Below are 23,485 nucleotides of genomic sequence, written 5' to 3'. Positions count from 1 at the left end.
AGCTAGCCAGGGAAGTGGGTGGGTAGAGAACAGATTATCTTTCAGGAAGTGGCAGACCAAATGCTGAATTTTCAACAGCAATTAATTGGAAGCAAAAAAAGATGATATAGAATGGTATGTTCAGTTTGAAGAAAGAAACCAGTTTGAAGAAAGAAACCAGCCAGGAACTCTATACTCTCCTAAAATGCCTTTAAGAATAAAGATGAAATGGACATTGAAACAAAAGAAGGGTCTTTAACTAGAGAAGTTTGAATGGGCCAGGTCTACTCATAGTTTTGCCTGTGGTGGGCATTTCTCCACCACTTCCTCCCACCTCCAGTCTGCGTAATGCCAGGTACAGCATCTTCTCTTGGTAAAGTCTGTAATGCATAGAACTCCACATACAAAGTGTGTGACCAAACCAAAACCTAGGTTAAAGACACACCCAGCATGGCCGTATTTTTTCCCTCCTGTGTCATGAGGTGGGTTTTCCACCTACATGGGATATAAATACACAGACAAGGTTTTCTATTAACCACTGCCATATCTCAACCTGCAGCTGGGCTGGGCTTAACAAACTGTAGCAGGGGGAACAAACTGGAGGAAGTGAAACATCAAATAGGATCTGGTCGTAGGCAAGGAGATGGGAAAATGAGCCCAAAGACAGGTGCTGGGAGGAGTTCAGTCTGTAAATAAGGCAAAATACAAATATAGTAGTCTAAACAAGTTGTCAGAATTGGAAATTCTATATGAATTTGTTGGAACATCCCAGCCAATGGGCAGAAGGGACACTGAGAAACAGATGCCTCTAAACCCTTGGGCAAACATTGATATAAAAAGTGAACTACACCAATAGTGTGAGTTAGCATGGTGTCGTGGCAAGGAATCTAGCTCTGTGGTGAGGTGCACGTGGGGCTGAGTCTGGACTTTGCCATTTTCTAACTGTGTTTGTGGGAGAACGTTAATCTTTCAGCTTCAGTTTCCTTAACTGAAATGAGGATAAGAAGAGGACCTGTATCAGATTTGTCGTTGGGATATTTCAGACAATGTAGATGACCCTCTTACTTCCACATAGAAAGTTCTCAATTTGTGCTAGCCACATCACGATGCTGCTGATGAGTGCTTTCAGAGAAGTATGTTCAGTGAGTTCTAGAAGAAGGAGATGGTGTGGAATACCAGCAGGAGCAAGGGGCTTAGGAGCCAGGGTTAGGGCTTCCCATTTGGGATTCTGGGCTTCAAGCTCTTCATTAATACTTGTGAATCTTTGTCTTAGTGTAGCACCTAGCATTTAGTGACCTCAGACTCAATACATTTTAATAATAATTACAAGAAAAGAGCAGGAATGACTCATCAGGACCTGGAAGCCAGAGCAGCTTTCACACTGGAGGTGACATTTAAGTGGCAGAGACTCACTAGGAGAAATACAGTAACAAGGCCAGGAGGGAAGGCTGCAGGGGAAGGATGGGGAAAGGGTGCACAGACATTTGGAGTGTAGATGGGTGCTGGGGAGGATGTGAAGGCCAAGGGAAGACATCTAAGTTGGACTAACTCTTCTGTGCCCTGGTGAAGAATTTGAAATTATCCTTCAGGTGGTGTGAAATCAGCAAAAGTTTTCTGTAAAATAGAGAAATAACATACTCAGAATTGTATTTTGCAATGAATGACAAGAGGCAGCAGCGTGAGAAATGGGTGGTCAGAGAATGAGAAAGACAGTACAAAGGCTGTTTGGGAAGCTATGGAAAAAGCTTGGATCAGAGGTGATAACGGGGGCAATGACCTTGGGAGTGGAGAGAAGGGACATGTTAGAGAACTGTTAAGTGCTAGAGTCACCAGGGCTTAGAGGCTAGTTACATGATAGAGGGTGGGGTGGGTAATAGAGATGGGGGAGTTAAGACTGCTTGCTTGAAGAATGGGTGAATGATGATGCCATTAACTGAGTAAAAAAGGTAGATTACAATGAGTTTCATTTGTAAACTTTTGAGTTTAAAGGTCTGCTCCATAGAGTTTGACATATGAGCTCAGTGTTCAAGAGGGAGTCCGAGCTGGACATTTACATTTGAGGATAATTTCTGTATATTTTGTGTGGTGGTTAAAGTCATGGGGTTAGGTATAGTCACTTATAGGAATATTTTGTAAAGAGGAAAGCACTAAGTAAACCCTTGGGGAAAATAGCACCATTTAAAGGGCAAATGAAGGATTAGAGGACAAGGAAGCCGAGGAAGACTACTCAGAGAGGTAGGTGGAGAACGAGAGAGAATGGTACTGGGGAAATCAGGAGTGAAGCCACATTTGAAGAGTGGGTGATCCAAGATACCAAATCCAACAGAGGTCCACTAGGATGAAGATTGAAACAAAGCTCCTGGATTCAGTCTTTAATGACCATGTAAGGACCAGGATTAGTGTAGACAGTAGTGGAAGAGTCTAGATCACAACGGATTAGGAGGTGCAGGAGCTTCTAAGCTTTCCCCCAGAATTATGGAAATGAATGGGATAGGAAGATAAAGCACAGTAATCTATGGGTGAGGCAAAATCAATAGAAAGTTTTGTTTTGTTTTTAAATAATGGAGAAGCTTGAATTATGTCAATAGGTCAAGGTGCTGGTGGAAATAGAGCAGCTGAATGTAAGAGAGATAGGTGGAATAATTGATGAAGTCGTGTTCTGAGGGTAGAGAACTGAAGATCAGCCAGACTGGTCCTATACATTTCATATTAACAGAAAGAGAAATTGGAACACACAGCCTAGCACAAGATTTTTTTCCGGTTTATAAATTTATTTATATTGAAAATTGCATAAATTGCATATAAGCTAAATCATTTTCACTTGTACAATTTATAAATCATCTTTACAAAAAGATAAAGAGAGAAAAAGAAATAAATCATCTTTACAAAAAGATAAAGAGAGAAAAAGAAAAAGGACTGTACAGGTAAATTGGGGTAGAGATATGCTGTGTGTGGTTGCCAAGTGGACAGACCCAATTATGGAGACCAGAGGTCTGGAACCAGACAGGGCATACCCTGACAAGGCTGGAGTTTGGCTACAAGTTATGGTTAGTTGTCCAGGGAGTCATAAAGGCAAGCATTGAAGCACCAGCCATCCATCTTTATAGCCAGATGAACACTGGATGTGAAACATGCCTTACAGTCCAATATCTTACATAATATCTCTGCAGCTTAAGTTCATACAAAGCCAATCATTCATTTTGAAGACATTCAAGTTAATTTTTTCATCCTGCTGCTTAGAATGAGTCTTTAGCAAAGAGAAAAAAATTCAGCTGCCAATGATGTTGTCAGATAATGTTTGTGTTCAGGGGATTTTTAATAAAGCTCAAGTGTACTATTCAATACCAATGTAAATTATGCTTGAATGAGACCAGCCAGCCTGTTTTTCAAAACTCCTATAACAATTTGGGTTGTTAGAAATGGAAATATTAATTTAACAGTCATAAACACATTCATACATAGAATATTAAGGTTGGAAGAGGAGAGATTGGAGGTCATATAGTGTCATCTCCTTATTTAAAAAAAGAGAAATTGAGGTCCAGAAGGGTCAGGATCAAGGCAAGGTAGAAATTAACAGGGCCAACACTAAAAGGAAAGCTTTATACTTCCTAAAGTCAAAATGAGTATTTTGGTAAAATATAAAAATTACAGTTACATACAGGGAACTGAATAGGAGAATAAAGGACAACTGGAAAAATGGAGAAAATAAAATTAGGGTAACTCTGAAGCCACTTTGACTTCTATTTCAGATGAACCCAAGCTTCATTTATCATTAAAAGGCAACACGTCAGGAATTCAAATATGAGGTGGAAAGTGTCCCTGCTTTGAAGTCGGGGGTCTAGGTTCCATTCATTCGTTCAACTTGATGCCAACGAGGTGCCAGATGCTGCTAGGCACTGGTTTATGGGCAGGGCACCACCACTCTCTCTCCTTAGGACCTGGGGATCCCAAGCAGAAAGAGGGAAAGAAGGGAGGGGATCCAGGGTAGGAAGAGGAGAGCAAGGTAGCAGATGAAATGCACTATAAGGACCAGATGATGTCAGCAGTGGGTTCATCTTGAAAGTCAAAGTCCTACTGTTTGCTCTCGGGCACAGGTACACCAGGCAGTGGGTAGGGGACTATCCCCACACTCTTCTGGGTATAAAAAAAGAGCTCTTCTTGTAGTGGGCCCAGTCCCCATTGGTCCCAAGATGGGGCACAGTAAGCCCACAGATAACTCTAAGCCATTACTCTTGGTGTCACGGAACTACAGGCAAAATTCAGCGAGTAGAAGAAACAAATGAAATATTTAAGATGGAACAGTAATCCTCCATCCCGTTAGTATAATCAACAGCGGTAGTCTTTGTACCCCAAAGACACCAATCTGGGGCCGATCCTGTGGCGCACTCGGGAGAGTGCAGCGCTGGGAGCGCAGCCGTGCTCCCGCCGCGGGTTCGGATCCTATATAGGGATGGCCGGTGCGCTCACTGGCTGAACGTGGTGCGGCTGGTCACAAAAAAGACAAAAAAAAAAAAAAAAAAAAAAAAAAAAAAGACACCAATCTGTTTGATGCATGAATTACTAATAGATGCATGGCTGAATAAATGAATTTTTGCCATCTCTACTTCTGCAACAATCAGTGCTTCAGTGAGAAATCACAGACAATACCTTTGGGGATGTGTTGTACATAGTTGATTCCCTGGAACTAGCATTGATATATGATTTCACTATTTTGAGCTGCATGAGAACTTAGATAACATCACAGAAATGCATTTGCCAGAATTTCATGTTGCTGTAATGAGGAAAGAGAGAAACTGAATAAGTTTTAACTTCCGTTGAAATGGTGATGGATCATGAGGAACAAATCCGAAAGCTGGCCTTGCAGTCAGGTTTCAACAAATTTGGTAATACGTTTGCACTTTCTGTCCAGTCACTTTTGAGTGCCTGGTGTAATTAACCTTGGGCTGAATGATACGTCATGAGTTTTTCTTGCTAAGGCAGCAGTGGGACACACTGGCAGGGGATGGTTCCGTACAGTCAGCTCCAGAATGGCTCTGTTATGCTTCCTTTCAGAGAGGCTGAGTGCTAAAGTGACCTCCAACTGACAGCTTAATTGCTTAATTAGAGTCTGTCTTCTGAGCCTTGATTCATGTATCTCTGCAGGCTCTTATTGATCTCTGAGAAATGCTGCTTATGTGTGAGAGCAGGAAAAGAGAAATCCCTTCCTCAGCACCAGCTGGCCCTGGAGACTCCCGCATCCTCTTTGCTCAGCTTAGTGGAATGTCTGCCTGGTGAGAATCAAGATGAAACAGCTAAGAGCAAGCTGACCACAGCCCAGATCCAGCCTCTCTTTGGAGGAAATACACAAGGACTAACAAAGCCTAGTACCAAAAAAAAAAAAGGCACATGATTAGTAACTTTTCTTTCTGAACTTTTTTGTGCTCATCTAGGAGAAAGAAAGTAAAGTATCTGATTTCAACTGAAAAAAGAAATTAAAAAAAAAACAAACAGAAGCCCCAACGCCCCCCCCCCCCCCCCCCCGCCCCAAGATGCAGTGTCAGTTATTCACATAATTTGACAATGAGGCACAGGGTGGAACAGGGCAGACACGTCACTCAGTATCCATATTTAATTTTGTTAAGACACCACCCATGATATATTTCCTTTTAAAACAGTGATTATTTCCAAAGCAGAGGAAACAGACACAAGAATAATAGAAATCAGTGCTTCATAGAGAAAACGGAAATGATTCTTCTTTAGATATTTAACTGTTTCACGAATACATCCATGATAGAAATCAATCTCTCCCTCCCTCTGTCTCTCTCATTTCTTCCCTCCCTCTTTCACTCCCTACCACAGAAATTTTAGTTTCCATTTGATATTTGAAGATGATCGCTTTAAAATGTTTATTTTGTGACTTGCTTTTGATAACCTGCTCAGCTATTTTTGCATTCCGGTGCCAAATTAATCACCAAAAGCTGTGCTGATGACCCTTTGCATCCCCAAAGCAAAGAAATAGTTTAATTGAAGCCACAGCTCTCAGTCTGTGGACACGGGTTTGGGGTTTTGTTTTGTTTACATTTCAGCTCAGAATCTCCTTAAATGCTCATTTATTTGTCAAGGTAAAATGAGCATCTTGGATTTCTTTTCCTATTAACATTTCCAGGAATCTTTGAGTCACTGCTTGCAACAACTGCAAATTATCAGAGTTTATAGTCTCCTGTAAAATGTGCTGACTGAATGGGATAATATAGAAAAAGGGAATGGGAATGAAAGAGTCCTGCATGAGATATGTGGTTGTGAATTAAACTTGGTATTTAATTTCAGAGCAGCATAGCTGGAAAAATAACTGAGGAAACTGATGCTTCCCCCACCCCTGACCCCCACCCCCAAAACTGTTATAATGAGTAATATTTTCATTTCCTTCCTCACTTACATTTATGACTTTAACAGCTTGGATAATTTCCTGAGGGATTCCCCTCTGTATCACTTAATATTTCCTCTGTGTTGGAGCAGTTCACAGTCCAAAATGGAAATTCCATTAGCAGCTACACTATCATATATAATACGTGAAAATATGAACTCTCCATCCTCAAAATTGACTTTGCACCTTGATGTGAATTATCTCTTTTGTACCTTAAATGTATTATTCTTCACCACCTTTTTTTTTTTTTTTTTTTTTTAAACCCTGATAAGCTTTAAGGCAATTCAAAGCAGGAGACGTGTGGCCAGATGGAGTTAAAAATGGAGCAAAGCATAAGGACCAGGTTGGAAGCCAAATTAGACCAGGGTCAAGTGAGAAATGAGGCCATGCTAGACCAGATGATTGCATTTATACCAGAAAAGGGCAAGGAGTGGATTTATATCTGAATCCAGTAACAGAACCAATTTAAGGACTCAGGGATATAAATTTCATGTTTATTTATTGGTCCTAGACACTGTGCTTTTTGTTACACATCCTGCTAACTTAGCCATGCTGGGAATCCCATGCATGTTGGAATGTGTGACAGATGCCATCCCCTCTGAAATCCACGGGAACCCAAGATAAGACTTTCTAAAATCCAACTAACAGTGCTCGATGGCAGGTCTAGATATGTGATGGGAGGCATGCACTATATTTCCAGAGTTCCCGTGAGTATCTTTCTAGGAGACCACTGGCATCTCACTTAGCTTCATAGAGTCTTGGGCTTTCAATATTCTAGCTGAATGAATAAAACTTGATTTTACCTTTTCTCTTGGTTTAATAGTAATTGATCAGATGTCAGACAGATGGGACCTATATACTGGCTATGCCCTACTAAGTGTGTGACTGTGGGGGCAGGTCAGTTATGTTTTTTGAGCCTCAGTTTTCTCAACCGCAAAATGGAGCCATAAGAGGAATCGTTTTTTAAAATGCATTTAAAGTACTTATCAGTGTCTGGTACAGATAAATATTAGCTGCTACTCCCAGTTTTTCTATTACTACTCCTACTATTGCTTCTGTTACTATTAATACCATGTTGAAGGTCTTAAGTTATCTTTTTAAAAATTGTGAACCTTACATATACAGAACTGGATCCATAATCTTCTGTTCATTGCTTGCTATCACCATTAATTCATAAACAGCCCCCATTTTATTTTATTTTAAAATAATTTTTAGAATCTTAAAATACATGTTATAAATTTTTTCACACATTTGTCATATATCATCTTAACAAATTTTATCCCTTTATAAATGCATTATTTTGATATTTTCCAGAAGATTAACAAATAATAAAAAAGTAATAGTGCAGAAAATAAAAATAAAAGCATATTCATAGACATTAATAATTTTTTTGGCATGGGAAGCTCAATTCTGAAGCTAAGGTGCAGCATTTTCATACTTTGGGGATTGTAAAATATGCTGTATGTTTTGCTTTTGTGTTAAAATAGTTTCTTCTTGCTCTGGTTTCTAATAATTTTAATGTACACATTAAGTTGGTTTATTTTCTCCCTCAGCAAGATGAAACTTAGTAAAACAAGACAGGAGATGCAAGAGAAATCATTTCCCACCTCTTGCTCTTCAGCAATCTGAAGGAATATATTTCCATTTCTAGAAATGAAAATACAAGTTTATGGTGGAAGGTAAAATTCATATTTCCCCTCAGTCATGGGCTTTGGGCTGGGAGTGATGACTGACATTTCAGTCACGTGGTCACGAGCCATTTAATCACTGCAGGGTTTGAGCACAGCCGAGGGGGGTGCTGCGGCTGAAGTGCCACACCCTGCACCCACATCCATCATGTGGTCTTTAGTTCTCAGGCAAAGTAACAGTGATTGCTTGTCTTTAGTGCAATTTAAAAATGTATAAAAATACTCAGCTTTTCTTACATAATTGTTTTGACATTTTAGAAAGAGCTCACTGCACACTGGCAGTTGTAGACTGAATGGAAGGGGGACACAAATTTAAAGCAGTGAAATCTTCAGGCTGCTGTAGTGACCTAGGCAAGCTGTGATGGGGTCCCGCACCAGTACACCCTGAAGGGAGTCTGGGGGTAAATTGGAGGGAAGGAGCCAAGAGACAACTGACAGAACACACTGAACCACTGGCTTTGGGAGTAAGCGAGGGATCTAAAATGGTTCAGCAGTGGGGGTATATGCTTCTGGAATTTACTGACACAAGAGATGTAGGTGAAGGAGGAATGAGGGGGACAGGGTGGTGGATTCAGTTTGAGATGCTGATTTTCAAGGTTTGTGGAACATAGAAGAGATGATGTCTGGTATGCAGTTGGCTATATGAGCCTGGAGCTTAGGAGAGAAGGCTGGAGTACAGTTATAGACATTAGTCAACTAACAAATGTTCTGGAGATCTTAAAACAGAAGCCATATGCATTAAACTTGATACATTCCTGTCAGGCAGCAAGAGCCTAGATTAAATGGCTTTAATATCCATCTGGCATAGATACTGAGGTACTGTTGTTGTAAGAATAGTGTACTTTTGTGTCTGCATGTAATCACATGCCTGAATGGCTAAACACTTAAAAAAATTGAATATAGATGCTATTTAAAATATTTATATGCTTCTCATAGTAAGTTTGTAAAATACAGAAAATAAATAAATTATTAATGCCATCCTCAGTATTACAATGTAGATACAAACTATTAAAATTTTGGTTGTTTCCTATACACACATAAATACAAATATGCATCCACACACATAAACATACATAGTTAAAATAATACTATATATAATTTTGTATCCTGCCTTTTTAACTTAATTTTTGAACTTTTTTTTCTTAAAAATAGTTTCTTTGGCTGGATAGTCAATTATATGAATGTACTATAAATCAGTTCATCACTAGCTTGTTATTGACCATTTAGATTTCTTCTGGGTTTTTTTTCTTATTATAGCAATGCTATGAAGAATATCATAGTCTATGTTCAATCTTATTCTATATTTTATTTTATTATTTGTAGATGTTCTCTTTTCTTTATTGAAAAGTCTACTATGAAACATTTTAAGTATATGGAAAAACATAGACTATATAATGCATACAAAGTATATAATGCACAAAAACATCTCGTTGTCCAGACTTGCTAATTGTTTGCTTCATGTTCTTTTCCTTCCCCCCGCACAAAGTGAACTGTAAAGACACAGCTGAGTCCCATGTGTACCCTGTTCCCCATCCCAGAAAAAAAAAATTGGGTGTTGGCCAATTTACCACAAGTCATTTACTCATTTTCCTGTCAATGAACATTCAGGTTGCTTCCAATATTCTGCTATAGCAACCTTTTTGCACTGAATGTTCTTGTAGATACTTCTGTATGTAACCACCCGAGTTTCTCTAGTGTAGACACATAGAAGTAGAATTGCTCGCTTTTAACTTTACTATATATTGCCAACTTCTATGAAAAAATATATGTATGAAGATTAATTAAATGAGAAAACCTTACCTTCCTTTCATAATCATAATTTCCAGAAAACTTTTAATACATTGTCTCACTTGATCCTTACGATAACTGTATGGTGGTGCATCAAGGAGGAATTACCTACCCCCAATATTTGCATGATGAACTTGACACCGGGATCATCTAAAATACTTTGGCAAGAACAGACAAATATTGAGGAAGATCCAGGACTCAGACCTAGCTATCCTGACTCTAAAATCACTAGGCTTCCCAGGTCTCCTGACTCTTAATATTGCTGGGCCTCAGCTGGTCACTTGGAAGTAGCCTCTGAGCTCAGGCTGAGAGAGCATGAGCAATGAGCTTTGAGCTGAGCGTGGATATCAACACCCACTGGGCCTCCATTTTCTGAGTATTTATGAAACTAAGTGCAATGAGAAATTTTTGGTCCCTCAGTAGCTTGACACAGTTGGTCACTGGGGAGGTGGCTTGTGTTTTGCTAGTCACCCAGATTTCCATTTCTTGACATTGTTAAAATTTCAGGCCTTCTATGTCTTGCCTCTTACAGCTGTTCTCTTTCTCTCTACCCCTTGTTAAGAGAAACTTGCAATTTATACCCCTTTTCTTGATTGCTCCAAAATACCATGTGCTCAATGCCATTTAGTGTAGCAAACTTTGAATAGATGTTCCAGGTGCTAACAGGTGACTACTGCAAAGAGCGGTATAGTAGTTACTTAAAATGCAGTATTACACAGCCTTGTTCTTAAGAAGCCTTCATTCTTTCTTTCCTCAGTCCTTCACTTTATACCCCCTGTATTAGTTATCTATTGCTTGGTAACAAATGGCCCCAAAACTTAATGGCTTAAAACAACAACACTTATAGTTTCTGTGGGTCAGGAATCCAGGTGCAGCTTACCTGGGTTCTTCCTAGCTCACTTGTGTGGGTGTTGGCAGGATTCAGTTTCTTGCAGGCTGTTGGCTACAGGCCTCCCTTGATGCCTTGGCTTCAGGCCTCCCTGTAGAGTATCTCACAATATGGAGCAAGCAATAGAGAGGGCAAGACAGAGTGCCAGTGAGAGAGACAGAGAGCCAGCAAGATGGAAGTCACCATCTTTTGTAACCTAATCATGGAAGTGACATCCCATCACGTTTGCTATATTCTGCTAATTAGAACAATTCTCTAGGTCTATCCCACACTCAAGGGGATCAGTACATAAGGACACTAATACCAGGAGTTGGGAATCACTGGGAGCCACGCCAGAAGTTGCATACCAGACCCCATCCCAACAATCTCCAGTTGGATAATTTTCATTGATTCTTTCACTCAGGTGCCTACCTCATCCATATTACTGGGAAATTTCCCCCTTGGTCCTCTTTTCTTTTTGCCTCTATAGCTTTCTAGTTCCCTACCTCATCTTCCACACAGTGGTTTAGTGATCTCTCATTTCGCTTCAACAGGAGAGACCAATATCTATCACACACTTCCCATGTGCCAGGAATTCTCCTAAGTACTCTGTATCTTTTAACTCATTTAATTCTCATGAATCATTTGAGCTGTATACTTGTATCAATCCCATTTTACAGGTTAGGAAGCTGAGTGATAAAGCAGGAAGCATCGAGAGAGGAGGAACTTGTCCCCAACAACATCAAATGACACCTCCCCTATCACACTCATATTCTGAGAGTCTATGAAGGTGTTTTGCTAAATAAAGACTATTTTTTCCCTCTAAAAGGAATTCTGCCACCAACTTTTACATACACTTAAAGAATATGTATTTGTATTATTGTTATGTGTATGGGAAGGTAAAAAGTTCTCTTTGCTTAGCTCCTTTATTTTCTCAAATTACCATCCCTTAGGACTCTGAACATATGCCCCAAGAACTATAAATGTCATCAGGAAGGAATACCAATCTCTCTCTTGAATGGTTTTCCTCTCCATGTCACTTGACATGTGTTAACCTTGGAAATGGGTTGACATTTACCCAAATCTCTTCAAGAGGTATCGAAGCATCCAGTACGAAAATTTATGAATTTTTGGCTCACTTCTCACTTCTGGCTGGAGCTTGTGGAGAGTGTGGAGGCCCCAGCAGCATGTTGTGTGTTCAGAATATTCCAGGCCTTGGGGATGGGTTCGGTGCCCTCTGCCCACTTTCCACCTCCACCTTCTCTCTCATGCTGCTGGTGAAAGGCATCTGGATGCTGAGCACATGGTATTGGCCATGCCTGAGTTTGGACCCCTGTGGGACCCCTTTGGGCCTAGAATGTAGGAAGCCCATCTAGAAGGCAGCTGCAATTGACCTCTTTCCCACTGTGAGTAGCCTCTTACCCACTACTGTGTCTGCTGTGCGTTTATACAATTCAATCCATGAAGGAGAGGACAGCTTTTTCTTAGCTCAGGGTTTTCCTCAACTCTAGTCCTCTGTTCTCAGAGACCATAAACTGCCATATATTAGTCATTTTTTCATTTGTGCAGCAAAAATTTACTGTCTATTATGTGCCAGGTTTTGTATTTTTTTTTTTAAAGTCCCCTATATTTGTATGGTAAAGTTAAGTTTTGGTATTTTAAAGGTGTGTGCTAATATCTTGAATTTTCACAGAACTCTGGATACTTTCTAAAGAGACTCGATTGACTTTTCTGTAGAAATTAGATTATTGCTTAACCAGACCTGCCTCTGTTTGGAGAACTGCCATAGTTGAAACTCCTGAAGATAGTGGCCATTTTCCCTTTTGTGGATTCAACTTCAAGATTTCATTATATCAGTGTCATCTAGAAATTAGTCAGTTGATTTGTACAAAGTTACATTTTGTTTTGTTTGTATATTGCACTTACTCTTACCACTTAAGAACAGACTGGAAAATCAATTCTCAGGCCTAGAGAACTCTTGACAGTAGACTTAAGTAAGAATTATACAAGCAATATGAATATATTGTATGTGTATCCAATAGCAATATAATTTGCTAGCTCTGCCTTGGGAACTAAATGGAAATAAGGGAAAATGCATATTGATAATTTTTATGACTTTAGAATTTTAAATAAATGAGATCAAAATTTCTCATTTTTTTCATTGCAGTGCTTTTCTTGTAATTTTGTAAATTAAAACTTGAAATGTAAGGATATTGATTTCATATTAAGAGCACTCTCAAAAGAATTGATATTCCAAAGTTCATTTAAAAAAACCCTTAAAACCCATCTCCTTGGTAGCCCGAGGTTTTGAAATTTAAAAAAATGCTAATTATGGTTTGAATGTGTCTCCTCTAAAATTCAGGTGTTGGAAACTTAATCCCCAGTGCAACAGTGATGGGAGGTGTGGCTTTTGGGGAGGTGTTCAGTTCATGCAGTCTCTGCCCTCCTGATTGGATTAATGCCATCATAAGAAGGGCTTACAGGAGTGGGTCCTCTCTTCTGCTCTTCTACCATGAGAGGACATAGTGTTCCTGCCTTTTGGAGGATGCAGCATTCAAGGTGCCATCCTGGAAACAGAGACTTGGTCCTAAACTGCTGGTATCTTGATCTTGAACTTCCCAGCCTCCACAACTGTGAGCAATAAATTTCTATTCTTTATAAATTACTCAGTCTCAGATATTCTGTTACAGCAGCACAGAATGGACCAAGACATATCATGAGCATGTTTTAAATAAGTAATGTGGTAAATATAGAATCTGGAGAGGAAAGACTCTGCTATTCACTAGCTGTGTGAACTTGGATGAGTAACTAGCCTACATTGGATGAGAAAAGTTTGCACACTTGTCTCACTTTCTTCATTAAAAGCAAATTACATGGTGTTGAGGACTAGGTTAGGATGTTTATGATGGTGCTCGTAAAATTACAGCATGCTCATCACATTCGGGGTGTCATTGGTATATAATTTTGATTCTGGGACATTGGAAACCTACTTTGGATCCATTCTTTGTGAAGCAATGCCCCCAGCCAGGTGAATTTTAGCAGAGGTCCTGTAATTTCAGGACCTCAAGGCACGGGAGCTAGGAAGCCTGTAGCCCTCCTAGAAGATACATGCCTTTCAAAGGATCCCCCAGGAAAAGGCTCCTTTATGTAATTTTCTGAAGTTTCTAGCCTTAACTTTCTTGTTTAGTGTTTTTTGGGTTTTTTGTTTGTTTGTTTGCCTTTTTTCCTCATGTCCCTTGAGGGGATTGCAACCACTCAGACCAAAAACGAAGACTTAGAAAGGGAAGAAACAATACTAGAAAAGTCTTACTTTGTGAACGCATAGACTTGTAAAAATCTGCTAAGCTTTTTTTTCTGCAGGGTGGAGGGGTGGGTGCTTATAAACTTTATAAAACCCAGTGTTCCATTACTAGAGTTTAAGAAATTAAGAAATGCTTTTCTAAACAAATAAGCAAACAATCAAATTATCTTTGGAGAAGCAAGTAGTCTTGTGTCTTAAGAGTCAGTTATTATATTCCCCAGACCCTGTAACCCCAGATGTTCTAAGAAGGTATCTTTTGATATTATAATCAAGATAGAGCGTTACTAAAACTCTAGGATGTTATACCTATAACCTTAGGAAGGTATAAAATCAAGTACAGAGATAATAAGGACTTGAACTAAACCAGCGGTAGTAATATTTGAGAGTAGATTGAAGTGTAAATGTGTAAAAGGTTTTGTAATGATGGTTTATATATTGTTCTGGGTACTGTATAAGGTGTTCAAAGTGTTCAAAGGAAGAAGTCTTACTAGATTGGAAACCATATTTTCAGTTGGTCAAGAAAATGTAATTTAGTTTTTCATCAATCGTTGAATAAAAATCAGTCTTAAGTTTCATTTGTTGGATATATAGATTTAAAATTTAAACAACAAAAAAGAAAAAAAAAAGGGGGAAAGAAAAAGAAAAAAGAAGTACTGCTCCAGAACAGAACCACGTTGATTTTAAATTCATTGTTGTGAGAGATTTAGGCCCCTCCTTAGAGAGTTTAAAATCCTATTAATATTTGATTCATGTGGTTGTATAAATCAAACTGAGAATTGCCTCCTAATTATACTTATGTGCTAAAGAGAACACTGATTATAATCATTGCTAGGTATTCAGAGTAGCTTATGAGTACCTTCCTTGCATTAAATCCCCGAACTTTCTATTTTTTCCCAAGATTTTCTTATGAAATATAAATGGCAATTTATTTTGAATTAAATAGCCATATTTTAACTTTATGCTCTCAAAATCCCACTCTGGTGCTTGGCAGATTGATGCATCTATCCTGCACCTATCTTGCATATTCAAGACATGAAAGAGTTTCATTTCTGGGCTCTTGAATCCAGCCATCTGGACAAATGTGACCTGCTCCCTCTTAGGAATTGAGTAATGTGACTTGGCCACATTGCTTAGGGTCTCTGTGTATCTGTTGTCCTTCTTCTAAAAATGGACATAGGTCAGGAGGATAAAAAGGAAAAGTGTATGCGAAGGGCTGAAGGCAGTTCTGGGCACAAAGTAAGCACTTAATAAATATAGATAATATTATTATCATCCAAAGGAAAGGAACTCATTTCCCCCTGGTTTACACAATTGAGCATTCAAAAATTCATACTAGACACAGAATTCTAATTAAATGAGTAAGCTTTGATTTCAGGTGTATGTGATATAAACTCTGTTCCATTGGCGTGTAACAGCATAGCACTGGACAGAGACAGGATCCAGTACATTGAAAAAAAAAAAAGATAATTTTCTAAATCAGGTTCAAATCACTTGTATTATTTGAAAGAATTCTGTCATTTCTCTTCCTTCTAGACCATGACCCTGTGAAGAACAAAAAGTTCCAACAAATTTGGGGTTTCTGACAATGAATCATTACTCATCATTATTTCTTATCTCTTTGCACACGTATTCATTCTTGCAGCAAACATTTTCAGCACACGCTGTGGGCCTACGACGTGACTACACTGGGGTCGGGGGAGGAAGGAAGGCTGTGAAAGGGATTTATAAAGACATTCAGAGATCTACTAGTGGCTCTGGCAGAGAAACTCCTCCTGAAATCCATGTAAATGTCCCTAGAAATAACCAAAGACTCAGACACTCCCATGGAACTGTGTGATAAGACTATAAAATAAAGCCAATTTCACTAGATCCAGCAAATGTGTGGTTTTCTGCTAGCTCATCAATGTGCAGGCAGCCCATGGAACAGGGACTTGGCAGATGCAGACCTAGAGTTCTGAGTTACAGTTTCCCTGTTATCTTTCTTTGCAGGCATATGATGGCTTAACCTCCGCAACTAGTCGCCTTGCCAGTATGTGTGGAAGACAGCAGCTGACTAACCCCATCACCTCTTCGGGAAACAGCCTCTTTGTGAGGTTTCAGTCTGGCCCTTCCAGACAGAGCAGGGGCTTTCGAGCTCAGTTCAGGCAAGGCAAGTATCCAGTGGGTCTCCCCGAGCACAGGAGATATATTCTTCAGTGCCCTTTTAGTGCTATAATAAAATGACACCGGCATTCAGAAATTGATCACAGCTTTCCACTTACTGTGAAAAATTTAAATAGAATGAGGGAATGATGACTTACGATTATTCCAACTGTTGATAATTTTAACCTTTTTTTTGTCTAACTTAGATGATGCTGACTTCCTTTGGATCTGAGCACTTCTTGAATACACTGTTTATTCTCAAAGTTTTCAGAATAATACTTAAAAGTGCATTTAATACTAAAGATAATATAAATAGTTTTTATCCAAAATCATTTATCTAGCATTTATCCAAGGTTTCACACTAGAAGGAGATATACCACTATAAACTACAAGACTTTCTAGTAATGTAGAGTCAGATTCCAACCCTCAGAAGCAGTGGTTTTCCTCATTTCTGACGCCTGCATTGTCCGATGATAAGTTACAGTTGTTTTCTGTTGTTTTTGTTCTTAAATCACCACTTCTGAGTTTTTCTTTTAAGACCTTTTCACATGTTGCCTTTCATCTGGTCATTCTCAGAGATTAACCCTTTGTCCCACTATCAGAGGTGGAAAGAACCCAGAGCTGGAGAGGGTGTTGGTTAACTTCACTATGACTCATTTGTGTTCAGATGATTCAGATCACCCACTTCAGATAAGTTAAGTTTGTTTAGTCATTAGGTCTGGATGGGGACAGTTTCTGGATCTAGGTCTCCCAAAGATGCACTGTAGACTTTGGAGCAAGACAGACTATATTTATCAATCATTCTAGATGATTTAAAAAAAATTTTTTTTTTCTTAATACTTGTTTTTTTCTTTTACACGTTTTCTTAAGACTTTTTTTTTTTTTTTAACACAGCACAACTATTCACTTATGTGTTGCTTCATAGTAAAAAGTCCCCACTGGCTCTCATCTGGATTATTATAACAGCCTCCTCAAACTCGCCCACCCTTGCCCCAACTTCCTCCAAAGTCACTTGCAAAAGCCCCACTTTGATCATGCCACTGAATGCGCCAACATCTGTTCTGAAGCCCTTCCAGATGTGAACCAGGGTCTCTTTCCTGACCACTTTCAGCATCAGCTCCAGCACTTCTCAAGCACCCCTTGCTTGAGACAGGTCTGTACAGGTGCAGCCCTCACCTCCTCCGTGTCTTTGCTCGGGCTGTCCCCTCCCTGGCCTACCCTTCCTCCCCCTCCAAGTCTTCGTTCACCCACTGCCTCTGCCATGAGACCCCTCTTACTCTCTCCAGCAGCAATGGATTCTCCCTCTTCTGGACTCCCGTAGAGCTTTGCACCTCTCTGATAATATGCAGCCATCCACATGAAGTCCTGTTCAAATGAGTATTTATTTTCCTAAAAAAAGTCATTTATAAATGGATTAGCCCTATACCTATAACTTATGAGTGGACAGAGTAAGTGAATCAGTGCTAGAGTTTTGTTTGAATGACTCAAGCAATTCATAGTCTTTTAATCTGTTGTCTTATGCCACTTCCCCACTTCCTGTAATTGACAAATATTGTTATAAATGTAAAGTGTGTTCCCATTTTCTTATGGTTTATGGGCAGCTTCCTTGGCAGAGAATTTCCTTGGCATGCATTTCAGAAATAAGGAAAAATCATTTCTGTTTGTAGTCATCAAATGATTGTTCTGTACAGTCAGTAGAAATCAAAAGTACATGACATATGTGTGTGTCTTTTATTTGTGTGTTCTTCAGCCTGTGGTGGCCACATCCTCACCAGCTCTTTTGATACTATTTCCTCTCCATTGTTCCCTGCCAAGTATCCAAACAATCAGAACTGCAGCTGGATAATTCAAGCTCAACCTCCATGTAAGTAACAAAAATAAAAAAGAAAAGGAACCCAGGGTGGATTGTGTCTGTGGGAAAGTCAGTCAATGAGTAATGTTCTTACCTCCTCAGTGCAAACAACCGATGGCCTTCCTCTTCTTTTGGAAGTCCCAATTCCTGATGTGCATGAGGGCGAGCATTTCCTAATCTGAGAAGGAAGTAATCTTTACTGTTTCTTCTTAATTATTATTTTTTTTTATTTTTACTTTTTTTTAGTTTAAAAGCCTAGCAAAGAAACACACACACACACCCTGAACCAATAACCTTGCTGTATTGACAGTCATGTGAGATTGGGGGTAAGCAAAAATAATTGATAAATAAATCATCTTCTACACATGTGCTTGAGTGTGGTAAGTGCTCAAGACAGTTGCTGAGTGAATACGAGTAAATAAATAACAAGAACCATACACTGGAGTAACTCACAGTTGGAGAATGCAGTGCCACGAGCCTATCAATCAAAGTGGACACCGATGATAAAACCTGGTTTCCCTTGCAATGCATGCATTTTAAAAATGCCAGCACAGGCGTGGAAGAAACATTTAGTTAAGTGCTTAATTTTCTTTTGGGGATCATAGAATCTTATTGTCTGACATGGTAACAGTCTGTTGGTAAGGATGACTGTCCACATTTTACAGACAAAAAATGAGGAGAGGACCCCTAAAGACACAACAAAACAACTGCAAAGCAGGTAATCCTGGGCCATTATGAACCCTGCTTCAGATGACCCCGGCCCTCCTTTAAGGTTTTCAGGAAAAATTTACTATTTCAGACATAATGTGGGAAAGGCATTAAGTTCTCAACTCTCCTCTATAATTAATGATCTGTGTAAAATAAGCTAGTCACTCAAGATGAAAACAGAAACAATCTGTAATAGGAAGAATTTGACTTAAGTATTATCTAACACTTTTCCTAGTGATGTTATAAGTTAACACACTGATAGGATCTCTGGCGGTATGCATAAGAGGCGGAGGTCAGTGATGTAATCCTTAGCCCCCAAGGAAAGTTGCTGGCCAGCCAGAAACTGAGCCGTAGATTAAAAAGCCCCCTGCCTTGAGCCAGCAGTTTTGTGCCTAAGGATTATTTTCTAATGAGTTGTAAAGCATTTAGATGAAAGATCTTACTGGTTCAAGAACAGCACAGGAAAAGATCCTATTCTGAAGAGTAGGGACCTTGGAAAAACAACAAAAGGAAAACGTACCCAGGCACTTGCTGTTCTGCAAGTAATTCAAAGCTTTCTTGATAAATGACTCAGATCCTCTAGGGCACAAGCTGTGGCCCTAAAATAAAACTGAGTGTGCTAGGATGCTTGTGGTAGGGAGAAAAGAATGTCTTGTTTCCAAGCACATGTAAAGAATCAGAATTTAGGGAAACAATTCTATCGAGAAAAATACTTATGAAAGGAACACAGCACTGGCTGATAGAAAAATGTTTTCTATTATCCAGCAAGACATTCCCAATAGTGCCTGGAATAAACCTATCCAGGAGTCCTCTTATTTACCACTACTAGCATAGCATTTCAGATTCTACAGACACTTTTGAAAACATCTGTTCTAGGACTGGCCATTTAGCTCAGTTGGTTAGAGTGTGGTACTGATAACACCAAAGTGCAGGGTTCGATCCCTGTATAGGCCAGCTGCCAAAAACAGAACAAACAAACAAAAAGTAACTCTTCTGTTACTCTTCAAAGGAAACCTTTTGGCATGGAAGTTTTCCCCTTCCCCCTCTTTACCGACTCCACCCTGTGCAAATCTGCTGAATTGCTGCTTGCCTGCTAGAGAACCCTCGTATGAAATTGTCAGTAGAATTTCTTTCCCACTACAATTTGTTTGCCAGTACTTTATTAAATAGTCTTCTCTTTTTTCTTACAGTCAATCATATCACCCTCTCCTTTACTCACTTTGGACTTGAAAGCAGCACATCGTGTACTCATGACTTTTTAGAAATTTTGGACGGCGACGACTATGACGCACCCCTCCGAGGTACTGCAGTGCTCACTCATTTACACCGTGGTCTTGGCTGTGTTTTATTTATAGACTTACATATTTATATACTGCCGTTCAAGGTTAGAATGTTTACAATAAACAGGAGGAGCAGCATAAGCCAAATAAAGATAATTAGAGGGTAAGAAAGAAGGAGTTAATGTGGAACTGAAGAAACTCAGCTTGTTTATATTCAAAGACATGATAAGTTTCTGTATATGTTTTTTAAAAAATGTAAAAGTTGCAACCACTTTAGATAGTAATGGAATCCAGTCCATTCCAGCATTAGATAGTATTCTGTCAGAAATTTCTTACTAATATTTGACCACAGTTCTTACATTCAAATTGAACATGTTTCTCTTCGTTTTGTCCTCAGTGGAAGCAAAATAAATTTAATTCATTTGTGCATTCATTAAATTAAAAATGTGTTATTTTGTTTGTTAGATATCCCAGTAAAACTTAAGAGAGTTGCTGTCTAGTTTCTGAAATGCCTGTCAGGAAAATAATCTCAGGTCATTTAAACTTTCTCCTGGAATTTACTAAGTTTTGAGTTTTGCCATACAAGCTTCTTGTCCTACACTAGAAGCTCCATCAGAGAAGAGCTTCATCAGAGAATTGCTCTTCATCAGAGAAGAGCTCCATCAGAGAATTGCTTAATGCTTCATTCCCAGTGCCCAGAGCAGTGCCTGAGACAATAGTGGGCAATCAGTGAATGCACTTGATCCTCTGTGCTCACCCCTCCTTGTATTGCCTGAGATATTTGTCAATAAGCAAGTAAAAAATCCTTGTGACCAAGGATAAGGGTCTATTATTTAACAGGCACTCATATAGCTCTATTGTGCTGAGTGTGTTATAAATAATAACTCAGTCTTTGTACTCTTATGATACAGGTTTAATTATTTTCAACATCACTTTTTTTCAAGTGGGGAAATTGAGGCACAGAGCACTTAAGTAACTTGCTTCGGGTTGCATAGCTAGTCAATGGCAAAGCCAGGAGTTGAGTTCAGGTTGTCTGGCTCCAGCATCCACACTTTTCTCTGCTATAATATATTAACTTTAAGTATTAGCACATTTATGTACTCAAGTCCTTACCATGCTGGAGATATTTGCTTTAGTTACATTTGCAGCCAGGTCATATAAATTTTTCCTCTGGTCCTATTGTTTGTAATCATATGTATGAGTTATCTCTCCTATGCTTGTATTTATAATTTATTTTTACTTCTCAGTTATTGTCTCAAACACTGACCCTGATTTAAGTGGTTCTAGTAGTGATTTCTTCTGTTTGCTTTGGTCTCCTGTAATTCTAGTAGAGATGATGCCTCTGCCATGTCATCACTCTTCTTGTCATTCTCCACTATTCAGGTCGTTACTGTGGCACCTCCATGCCCCATCCCATCACATCCTTCAGCACGGCCCTGACACTGAGGTTTGTCTCTGATTCTTACGAAAATTCTCATGGTTTCCACGCTACATATGCTGCATCATCATCAGGTAAGAAATGTTGGCAAATGGCCCCAGTAAGGGAACAGAAATGTGGTAGAAATCCTTGGTTTGTTATTTGGGACTGTTTTACCTTCAGAGTTGGGAGGTGGTTTCCTGAGATCACTTGTGTGCCTTATCTTACCTTCTTCCCACTTAGGTGAACATGTACATTCTAGAAGTGGGGAGAACTGGTTGGAAACCTGGCTGTCTTTTTAGCCGAACCCCATGGTCTCAGATTACTTGCTTACCAGGGTCTTGGTGTTCTCCTTTACGGCATGTTTGTTAAGGCAGCCCCTGGCTGGCAGTGTCTGATGGCATCTCTTATGGACAAACAGCCATGTGGCTGTTTCCCAGACCCCCCAGCCTTGCCGTTGGGCCCCGGCAGGGTCTGGCTGTTGACACAGACGGCAGGACAGATGTGGCACATGGGGAGGAGAAGGAAGAGGAGCCACTCAGCCCTGGGGTTCTTCGCTGGGAGAGATCTATTCGTCAGCTGCCGGCTTCCTCCTTCGTAGTAGTCAAAATCTGTAGGACACCTAGAAGATTGGTGTGTGTGTTTCAGTGTTCTCCTGAGAAGGACAAGCTGGCTTACTGTTTTCTCTCTAGGCCAGGATTGAAGATAGTCCTGGTGCACGTGGTTGTAGGATTAAAAACAAATCCTTTGTTACTCAGAGTTATAGTTCACAGGGAGAAAAGGCTGTTAGAAAAGACACTGTGGAGGTTCCTTCTCATCTACCACACTGCATGGCTCTTGGTTTTCAGTTTTCAGACTCTTACCCTTATTATATATGACATAGTTTTGTTTTTGTTTTTGTTTTGATGCAAGATAGAAATACTTTATCCTTTGATGCTGATAATGGCTCTAGTGTTTTTTCTCCTTTATCTTATGGTGTCTTGCATTTGATCTTTGCTCTGATGTTCACTTTATTTCTCTTTTCTTCCAGCTTGTGGTGGTAACTTCCACATGGCTGAAGGCATCTTTGACAGCCCGGGCTACCCAGAAGTTTATCCCCATAACGTGGAATGTGTCTGGAACATTGTCAGTTCCCCTGGCAACCGGCTCCAGCTGTCTTTCATGTAAATCCTTTTTTATGGTGTATTGTTTCAGTGCTGATGAATCTGCAGGAAGGGAGCACAGTTACTAATAGGATGGACGCCTAACAGCACCTGTGTCCAGGCAACTGTTATAGACAATACGGTGGGAACTATAGGAAGTCTTTTCTCAGATTTCCTTTGTTTTAAATATAGTTAGGGTTATAAATAGCATTAAGATTCTCTCAAGAACGGTTCTAGAGTCCAGCCTAACATTACCAGCAGTACATTCTTGAGCTCTTGTTAAATAAATTTATGGAACACTTCATGTCTAGAGAATAGTAATTTTATCTTTTCTTGGAACTAAGCACATTTAGGTTCTTCCAGAGAATCGCCAACATTCTTTGTTTTAGCAGAGAGCTCCCATCTCAATTAAGCCTTCTTCACTCATGTCCCTTATCCGTGCCCCAACCCATCTTTTCTTCTGCTCCTATCAGGAGAATAATTTGGGAAGTTTTTTTTAGAACTTAGTAGTTGGTGTATAAAATCACTTTCATGCTCTTCATTGGATTGTAACACTTTTTGAATATGGACTATGGATGTGGAATTGACAGTAGGATCCTGTCACATTCTGAGTGGCCTTGGATTAAATTAAGCAGCAATCATAGTGTCTCCCAGAAGGAGATGTAAAAAGCACATGGTAAGTGAAACAGGATGTTTTAACCTGTAAGTAGATAGGTACCTGTGACATGCCGCACTGGTGATTAGCAAATATTGAGTGATACTACTGTGGTATTTAAGTTGTCATCTTGAATTAAAAATGATTTGCTATACTATATTACATACTATTGGACTGTGGCTGGGACTGCTAATTCTGTTTTGAAGAGAATATAAGTAACTTACTGTTGAGAAGGAGAATTGTTTTGAGGACACTGACCTGT

At 39.5% G+C, this 23,485-nt stretch overlaps 1 protein-coding gene across 1 annotated transcript in view; it reads left to right on the top strand.

The window, feature by feature from the left end:
* Positions 1-23,485, top strand: part of CUBN (cubilin) — a 253,314-nt gene that overhangs the window by 123,172 nt on the left and 106,657 nt on the right. The window contains exons 32-36 of the mRNA XM_063099467.1: positions 16,017-16,176; positions 17,920-18,033; positions 19,920-20,030; positions 21,393-21,521; positions 22,457-22,589. Of these exons, the coding sequence (XP_062955537.1) occupies positions 16,017-16,176; positions 17,920-18,033; positions 19,920-20,030; positions 21,393-21,521; positions 22,457-22,589 (647 nt within the window). The remainder of the gene's footprint in view (positions 1-16,016; positions 16,177-17,919; positions 18,034-19,919; positions 20,031-21,392; positions 21,522-22,456; positions 22,590-23,485) is intronic.

Source organism: Cynocephalus volans, chromosome 6 (assembly GCF_027409185.1).
Source record: "Cynocephalus volans isolate mCynVol1 chromosome 6, mCynVol1.pri, whole genome shotgun sequence".
NCBI classification, from domain to species: Eukaryota; Metazoa; Chordata; class Mammalia; order Dermoptera; family Cynocephalidae; genus Cynocephalus; species Cynocephalus volans.
Note: the sequence above shows the minus strand (reverse complement) of the source record. Positions and strands in the feature narration are given on the sequence as shown.